The sequence below is a fragment of the Cibotium barometz genome, chromosome 62 (assembly GCF_041138505.1).
Source record: "Cibotium barometz isolate CiBa-2024 chromosome 62, ASM4113850v1, whole genome shotgun sequence".
In the NCBI taxonomy this organism is placed as follows: domain Eukaryota; kingdom Viridiplantae; phylum Streptophyta; class Polypodiopsida; order Cyatheales; family Cibotiaceae; genus Cibotium; species Cibotium barometz.
This window is the reverse complement of record NC_141107.1, coordinates 6829017-6838684: the sequence shown is the minus strand read 5'-3', so window position 1 is coordinate 6838684 and position 9668 is coordinate 6829017. Positions and strand designations below refer to the sequence as shown.

The following is a 9668-nucleotide window of genomic DNA, read 5'->3' as shown; positions in this document are numbered from 1 at the left end:
GGCAATGTGACAATGAAGTGAGGACACGACAACCATATCTACGATAAGACTCATTGATGAAATGAGGATGTGATGGCCATAGAACTCATTGAAATAAGTACACATCTACAGTAAGACTCATTGATGAAATGAGAACGCGATGGCCATATCTACATGACCTCATCAAAATGAGGCCACGTATCTATGATAAGAGTCATTGACACTTCTTTCGATATGAGCTAAGGTAAGCTCTTCACTTGAGGAGGTTTATTACCCCCTAACCCCAATCCCCCCTTTTCTCTCTTTATTTTTTATTTATTTTTCTAATATCTCTTATTTTTATTAACAAAAAAATATAATAAAAAGCAAAAACCCCAACCTTCATATTAAAATAAAAAATAAAATTCCTTTCTCTATTTTTTTCCTTTAAAAAGTTAAAATCGTAAATAAATAAATAAATAAACTATGCGCCCAGTTCCACAAAGCACATGTGATCAAGCCCCCCCACAGGCTGAGGCTCCACGATAATTTTTAGGTGCAAGGCAGGCAAGGGCTTCAGGGTAGGTAACTACATGGGCATCTAGGCAAGCAACAACTAATGAAGGGATTTATGTTCTTTGGCTTCGGCCATTTGATGAGCACAAAAGTTGGCTTCGTTGATGTCTCAGTACCCACACTTGCTTCATTTGGTTTCTTAGGGCTTTTTGAGGAACTGAGGTAGCAAGTTATTGGCCTTTGGTTTCTTCTATGGTGCCTTCTTGGTTTTTGAGAAGGCTTCTCCTCCTTTGGAGTTTTTTGGCTTTCGGTTTTAAGAGGGTTGATTGGATGAGACCTTGAGTTTTTAGATAGTTGCACTTACCGGCTCGATAACCTACTTGTAGTGATACCAGGTTACCTCTAGATCTTGATAGAAATCTATCCCGTATTTCCTTCAGCGACAAGAACACTCATTGACCGTTGTACTTGTTTGATTATGGTCGTCCTCATGGTCCAATCTATGCTACAATCATGTTTGGCAATCCATCCTCTTCCAAGGATGTTATCTTCTGGCATTGTATCTGTAGTCATAACATAAAAACTACCTTCCACATGAGATAAGAATTGATGTGGAACCTTAACTTTAACATCCTTTTACATTCATTACAAAGACCTAAGACAGTTTGTACCAAAGATTTTGTCGAATCAAGGGCAAGTTTCCCTAGTGAGATCCAAGTTTCTTCTAGGTCCTATATCCAATAAAACAAGTTTGTCTATGGTTTGTTTGTTTACCTGGAAATCTAGGCAAAGCCTTGCGGGCTTGGCCTCTTCCTTCTCATGATCTTTATGCACTTCAACAATGTGGAGAAATATAATACCTCTCCTTTGTTTTTTCATCCAAGCTTTAGCTTCCCATTAGGCTCATCTCTTCATCTCAGCCTCCTATTTTTTTCTTTTTCTTTAGCTTTGCGAATGGCTTGTCTCTTCGTCTTGGCCTCCTATTTTTTCTTTTTTTTAGTCTTGTGAATAGCTTGAAGTTGCTCATAGAATAATGGCCCATAGTATTTTCTAAGTTTTCTCCCGAAGGAAAACTTTAGTGCTTTGTCTTCATGGACACTTTCTTCTATAGTGGTACCAATGTAGCAACCGGTATGATCATGTAACGAACAACAAGGCCTTCTTTATAGCATTATGTTAGTGAGTATGAAGCAATCCACTTTAATCTTTATTCACATGAGATGGAGATGTAAAGAGAGAATGTGAGAATGTAGAGTCGAAACTAGATTAGGTCCCAATCCACCCGCACAACAAAAGTACTTGATTTATTACTTTGGAGAACTTCTTTACAATGCAAAAAACTTACTAATGACAACTGATTGAGGATTGCCAAATGCAAGAACGATGTAGACCAAACGTTGGTTGAACCATCAAGCGCACTGAAGACAAGTATGAAGCTACTATGCATACATATCTACAACCAAGCACTTCATTGTGCTTCAGTCCAAGGCATCACAAAGTCTTCTTCAGCATTTAGTCTTCATTCTTGCATACCAAAAGGAGTGGGTGTGGGATAAGGGGGTGACCATATATGACAAACATACCAAAAAGAACCCAAATAATTACTTTGTCCAAACCAAGACTTGTGCCACTCCTAGAGCCTAGGGACTCGACCCTACACCACAAATACCAAAAAGAATTACTTTTCCCAACCCCCGACTTAGAGCAAAGGGACTCTACCCAAAGGGTGGGTGGGATAAAGGGGTGGACCCTACACCACAAATACTAGAAAGAAATTACTTTTCCCAAACCTCGACTTATGCCACTCTTGGAGCCTAGGGACTCTACCCTATCCAACAATCAACCCACACATAGAAAGAAAGGTGCAGCAGAATCACGCACAGCACACACGAGTCCTAAATTATTGTCTATAAAATATAGAAGAAAGAAGTAATACAATTAAATCTCTAGTACAATGGATATGGCTGAGTGAAAACGTCAACCGCAACTTTGTGAACTACTCTACACACTTGCCTAGCACTTCCCCTAAAGAGAAACGCTTTGTGAAGTCCGACACTCAAGAAAGCAGATGATTATGACGATTTGGCTACCCACATAGATATATGCACGATTTGGCTACCCACGTTTTCCTACTGTTGGGCAAGTCCATGACCTGCCATGTGGCACTTGCACTTGCCCATGGGCCTATCTTTTGTGTACCACAGGTGAGGCTTGTTACACATACACTGAATATATGGAAACCAGATGGAGCACACGTTCTTTGTTACCTCGGCTTTCCTCTACATATCTTCGTTAGTAGAATTGTGGCCAGAAACTGCAGCCACTTTCACAGAGTTCTTCAATGGAATCCATAACTGTTGCCTATCATTTGGCAGTCTCAACAGCAAGGATCCATGGCTTCCATGAGCAGTGTTGGATCACGGCAGGGTTGCTGAGTAGACTCTCTGGTTGAACTCAAGTGCGTGGTGTTGAAGCTGGGTGGAGTTTTGCAGAGAAAAACCCCTGTTTGAACTAAGTGGTTGGGCTAATCAAGTGGATGGAGACACTACTGACAATGCTGATTTGGGGAACAAGGCTTGCATAGAATGCCTAGAAACCCTCTCTTACAGAACAGCACGTACCCGCAAGTTTTCTTGCGAGCAAAGCAATACACTCACGGCCACTGTGAATGAGGACGGGTGTTTTGCTCCAGCTATTACTTGCAGCGGGTAGACCTAGCCTAAACATGCAACGCTCCTGGGCACCTGGCAGAGTCAGCACGGAGAGAAGCTCCTGAGTACCTGTCAGACTTGGCGCGAAGAGACCTGGGCAACAAAGCAGGTGCAGCTCGTCGAACCTGGAAGGGGGGGTGTCCATGCCTGGCAGTGTAACTAGTCCGGCTTTGCCAATGGGAACAATGGGGAACAAAGAAACGGAGAGGGTGATGATCATGGGAAAAGCTGAATGCACCTGATGGATGTTTCAGAAAGATGAAGTAATTTTATTGTTAATAATAGTATTGCAGACTTTGCACAAAGAGACCTGGGCGAGGCGACAAGCAGGTGCAACTCATCAGAGACCTTGAAGGGGACAAGGGCACGTGCCCTGGGAGCCATGGGGAACAAAGAAACGGAGAGGCCGATGATCTTGGGAAAGCTAAATGCACCTGACGTTTGAGAGCACCGGATGTTTCAGAAAGACGAAGGCAGCCGATGCTGATGCCTTCATCTGCTATGAATGACCCTCGGGTTGGTCAGCTACTAAGGTTGGCTGGTCAATGAAATGTCCACACTGACCCAACCATGGACACCTTGCTGCCCATTGTCCGACTGACCAAAATCCATTTCAAACAACCCAGGTCCCAAACGCGGCATCTGGTCCTACCCAAAAGGCGGCTGCAATAGAAGACCATGTCCACCTGCATCCTGGTTTATTTTTCATGCAATCATATTTTACTTTATCCTTCTAAAAAGGTGCTTTATCTTTGGAAAAAAAATCCATGAGCTTGTCCACATACCTTGGTTGATACAAGCCTTTACTCGAATATCAAAATAACCTTGTGTTTTGGGTATGTGTAAGCTATTCAAGAGAAAACTTTGTAGTGATTGCAGGTAATCTTTTTGCCTGGTGTTGGGGGGTTTTTTTTTAATAGTGTTTAAACTTCTTACATTATTCTCCCATGTTGCAAATTTGTTTTAAATGCTCCATGAAGGGGAGCCTTGGTGAAAACTTTCCTTAGTCCACATCACCAGTAGCAATTCCTGACTGTGGGGACCCTGGCTGCCAAGAGACCGACGATCTTCACCTCTGGTTGATGAATCCAATTCTTCATCAGCCTCGGCTAGGTTCATACCAACCTCTCTCTGAGCCCACCCAACATGAAGGAAGAACGGCTTATGGCAAACCCTGGTCTGGAACAATTTGGTGTGTCTATTCCACCAGCTGAGGAGATATTTCACATTTTGTGCAGAGCCAGGAATGTTGCCCCTGCTCAGCCATATATCTCTCAGCTTTCTCACAGCTCCCCACAGAGAAGCAGCATCAACGTTGCAGCAGTTGTAAGACCTCACACGCCACCACTGATGTTGTCAACACTTGAATGATCCTCCTCTCCCACCACTATTGGTGGAGGTAGGAGAGGACCCCTCTAACTGACTTTGGATTTGCGTGAACCAAAGTACGCACAGGGGCCTAGGGGAATGGGACCCCGTGGCATGACCACGCCACCCAATTACCCCTTCTTCCACTTTGGATTTGCGTGAACCAAAGTACGCACAGGGGCCTAGGGGAATGGGACCCCGTGGCATGACCACGCCACCCAATTACCCCTTCTTCCCCTACCTGGCATGCCAAGGTCGTCAGGTCATCCCTCTTGGCATCATTCCTCACTCACAGCATCATCCCCCAGCATGGTTAGCCAAAGGCATGACAAGTTCATCCTCTTGAACTGTTAGAACCACCTCTCTAAAATAATTTGTGCCCTCACAAGATCTACTTTCATTGGCTCACAGCTCATACATAGGTCTTCCAGTTAGGCCAAAATGGGCCAATCAGCCAGCTATCACTGATGCAATGTACCTCCATAACCTCAGCAACTGTCTTCCGGACTGTGCAGTCAGCCAGCTATCAATGATGCAGAGTACCACCATAACCTCAGCGACGACCTTAGGGACTGTGCAGCTGCACTGTGGATCTAGCCAAAGATCTTGCACTTTTTCACCCTAAACCACCAAAGCAAACACTTCATCACTTGGGGGTGCAGCTGCTTGGGTGATAGGCATGTGGTCCTACTTCCTGCTGCTACGAGTACGGTACAGGCTTTCTCATGTGAGGAGAGCAGACAATGCTTGGTACAATGGGAGACCTGTGAAAATATATTGTTTAAGATCCCTTCAAGATCCAGTTTGTGGGTGTGAATGCAGATCCAGTTTGTGGGTGAGTGCAGGATTGACTGGTTTGCTTGTATTTCAATGCATGAGCAGCGTGTTTTCCTATGCGGGATAGGCCCTCCTGATGCATGAAAATGATAGGCTGCTCTTCTGACCTAAATGTACCCCGGATCTCTCCTCAACCTGTCTCACCAAAATACATGGTTGGTTCCCCAACATCATTCCCTCAAATCTCATAACGTGGGCCCAGTCATCCACTTGTGAGTCCTTCAATTCAAGAATGCCTGCAGCTACCTTTAAATTCCTCCCCCTGGAAAAATCAAATAATCCATTGAAATCAGATGAAATGGCTCCTGGCTGCATACAGGACCAAAGTTGAAAAGGTTACCTTCGTCAGTTGTACCAGTTGTACCTTTGGACATTTCACAAAACCTTCAGGCAGCTTAAAGTTGTCAGATTGTTTGTTTCTACTAATCCTTGCCCTTAATCCCTTTTCCAAAACAATTTCAGATTTCAAACTTGAAACTTGCCTGGATGCCTTAACCAGTACTAATGCATTAAAGCCTTGCATATGCAGCTATGAGTTCCCTAAGATCACTCTGCTGTGCATAGAACTGTTGCAACTTGCAATGCTCTCTGGTGGCATGGCATTTTAAACAAATCTTCCAACCAAATTCTGCATGGCTAAAAATTGATGACATCTCAATTTACATAAAAAGTTCCACATTGTCACTAGTCACAATAAGCATCTTCATTGTCCTCCAACATACGAAGCATTGATTCTGACTCTGGCACATAACCTTTATCATCCTTTATTGATCTCACTACTCTGCAAAACTTGGCATAAATCCAAGAACTTTGAAGCTGGCGTTCACCTGACACGATAAACTGATGGACCTTGTTTCCTACTTCTATCCAGGCTATCCCAGGCATCTTCTGTGCACCCGCACTTTTTCTGAGGTTTTGTATGCGGTCAACATCTTCCCACATATTCAACTCAGCATACATGTTTGACATGAGGACATATCCTGAAGCATCCTCAGGGTCCAACAAGCGAGCCTCATCAAAGCATCGCCTCCCTAGCTCCAGATTGCTGTAAGTTTTGCAGCAAGTCAGCAAAGACCTCCAAACAATAACGTCGGGGTAAACTGGCATTGTGCAAAGTATAGCTTCGGCCTCTTGCAACTGCCCTGCACGACCGAGGAGATCAACCATGCAGCCAAAGTGCTCAATACTCGGAACAATTCCATGCGCCTCTCTCATCTTTCTAAAGTAATGATGGCCATCCACCAGAAGGCCAGCATGACCGCAGGCAGTCAAGATACTGGTAAAGGCTGCATCCCCAGGCCTTAATCCATGCCGTTGCATGTCCTCAAGGCACTGCCAAGCCAATTCACAGCTCCTATGAGTTGCATAACCAGACACCATTGCCCCCCACATCACTGCATCCGGGTTAGGCAACTCCTTGAACACTTTGCATGCCTCTTCTAGGCTTCCACATTTCACGTACATGTCAGCAAGTGTGCTCCCAACTGCAAGATCAGATTCAAGCCCACTTTTGATGGTCTGATCGTGTACAAGCTTACCCTGTTGAACTGCTCTTAGGATACCGCACGCTTTCATGACACAAAGAAAAATAGCCCGATTTGGCTTTATATTCTCTTGTTCCATTTTCTCGAAAAGTTCAAGTGCAGCAACACCATCCTCCTGCATGGCATATCCTGAAATCATTGCACCCCATGACACTACATCCAGATTTCGAAGGTCATCAAACACTTTGCGTGCTTCCTTTGTGCTTCCACATCTGGCATACATGTCAACCAGGGTGCTCCCAATCACCAGATCTGATTCCAGATGACTTTTTACAAACTTATCATGTATAGAGCAACCCTGACTCATGTCACCTATGCTGCCACATGCTTTCATGACGGAAGAGAATGTGAGTATGTTGGGTTGAATGCCATCTCGCTGCATTTTCTCAAAAAGTTTGAGTGCTGCAAGGCCATGTCCATTAGCTGCATATCCTGCAATCATTGCACTCCATGTTACCACATCCCGACATGGCATGCTGTTAAAGACATTGCGAGCTTCCTTCAAGCTCCAACATTTGGCATACATAGCCAGAAGGGTGTTACCAATGCTAATGTCAGATTTAAGTCCATGCTTAATAATCTCTTCGTGTATCCGTCTGCCCCAGGCTATGGAATCTACGGTAACACAAGCCTTTAAGATGGACAAGAATGTGACTTTATCTGGCCTAATCCTTGCTTTTCTCATGTCCTCATACAATGTAAGAGCTCGTTGGCCCTCTCCAAACTGGGTAAATGCTGAGATCATTGAGTTCCATGTGTAGATGGTGGGCTTAGAGACATTGGAAAAGACATTATAAGCTTCCTGCAAGCTCCCACATGTTGCAAACAGCCGGATGAGGTTGTCCTGGAGGAAAGTGATGGATGCGAGTCCGGTGCTAGCTATGATGGCATGAGCACGTCTGGCAGATGATAAATCCTTCTTTTTCAAGCATGCCTGGATGACAGAGTACACCATATCACTTGAAACAGGCAACCCTTGCTGCTTCATGCTTGGAAGGCCTCATCTATCTTTCCATGTTTGCACAATGCGGTGATGGATTTAAAAGCTTCTTCACTAAGCATTGTTGGAAACAAGCAACGGCGTGGAGAACGCACCTGTATCATAAGCTCCTTCTGAGCAACTTGCATGGCTTGGATAGATGCCCAGACATGATTCTCTACCCATGATCGAACAGGAAGTTGTGGCGAACCAAAGTCTGTAGGTTTCTGTTATCGGAACATGACGCCATCCCACGTTACTGGCTTAACGCTGATGACAAGACTGTAGGGCTATGCACGCGCGCGCGCGCGCGCACAGAGAGAGAGAGAGAGAGAGCGAGAGAGAGCGAGAGAGAGAGAAGTGTGTGTACTTATATCGGCTGAAATAAAAGAAAACAAAAGTATTTTATTCCTTTAAAGGAATGGAATTTCAAACAATTTAATTTAGTTGTAAACGATATCCAGTATATACATTGGAAACCCATTGATATGAGTTGTCGTTTTTCGATTGGTTGAAGATTTTTTTAAGGCTTTTTATGGAAAACTTATTTTTTTATTAATCTAAGAATGTTAGATGGCCACTCTTTAACATGGACATTGATAGACTTATTTATTTTTTGGGAGCTTTTTATTTATTTTACAAACTTTTTTGGCCAGCACTTTAAAATCCATTATCATCACATTTTTTATACTAAGAATCATTTTGATAAAAGAAACATTAACCAATGATTCACAAACTTGTTTGGTGCATGTAATAAATCAATATGCAAGCTTCTTGTAAAAAATGTGAGCTTCTTTTACTATATTCAAATACTTATTATTAAACAACATTTTATGGTATTGCAAAAATAGGGGACTACAACCAGTGAAAAAAGAAATTTGATTAATTAGTGAAAGATATGCTTTCCAAGGTGTTGGAAACTCTGAACTAATAAGGTTTTGAAACCTCCCAAAACCATCTCTCTAGAGTGTTCGATTTCATGTGTTCCACCATTTCGATCTCTATTATGCAATAAAAATGGCTACTTCTTCTATGCATTCAGTGTAGGCAGTTTTGATTTTGTTGGGGTACACAGGCCTTTGAATATGGTGTTGATCTTCTCTTCATAGTAGGTAGATGACCGTTCTTTGCCCCCTCTGTCCATCTTCTCTTGCACACGACAAAGTGATGATGGATCCTCCTTGTGCACCTCAGTTCTCTCTCTCTCTCTCTCTCTCTCTCTCTCTCTCTCTCTCTCTCTCTCTTGTGCAGTGCTAACTGGTACTTATTTGCTTGTGTCCGTTGACCAGCCGCCTTGATCTCTCTGCTTGTGGTTATAATGTATGCTTTCCTCAAGGTGGTCCTACTATGCCTCCTACACAACTATTCACATCTTAATGATGCACCTCACATCGCACAAAACAAATCTCGTGTTTTCAGGTAGACAACCACAATCAGCTTAATCTCTCTTTCTCGATATTTATCTCTTTGATTAAAGGGTGATGATAGGATCGATTTTAGGAAACTCCTAAGCACATCATTAAGTCAATGAATTCAACATTAAGACCCCCCCTTGCTAGAGTGGGCACAAAAAGTAATTCAACATTAAGACCCCCCCTTGCTAGAGTGGGCACAAAAAGTAATTCTTTTTCATTCCTATAACAAAAAGTATGAATATAAATATCCTCACCACTTGTAGTAGTGAGAGACTATCTCGCCAATACCTTTGATAGGGTAAGAGGCATTGTTGGCGCATGTGACAGTGTGACCACTTTG

The 9668-nt window shown here is 43.3% G+C and overlaps 1 protein-coding gene across 1 annotated transcript; it reads right to left on the bottom strand.

Annotated features, from left to right (window-relative positions):
• Positions 1 to 3443: 3443 nt before the first annotated feature.
• Positions 3444 to 8239, bottom strand: LOC147604082 (pentatricopeptide repeat-containing protein At2g13600-like). The gene is made up of 2 exons (XM_086795216.1): positions 8030 to 8239; positions 3444 to 7868 (listed from the first exon to the last, which is right to left on the bottom strand). The coding sequence occupies exons 1-2, from the start codon at positions 8060 to 8062 to the stop codon at positions 6075 to 6077; spliced, it is 1827 nt and encodes a 608-aa protein (XP_086651342.1). The 5' UTR covers positions 8063 to 8239; the 3' UTR covers positions 3444 to 6074.
• Between the last annotated feature and the right edge of the window lie 1429 nt (positions 8240 to 9668).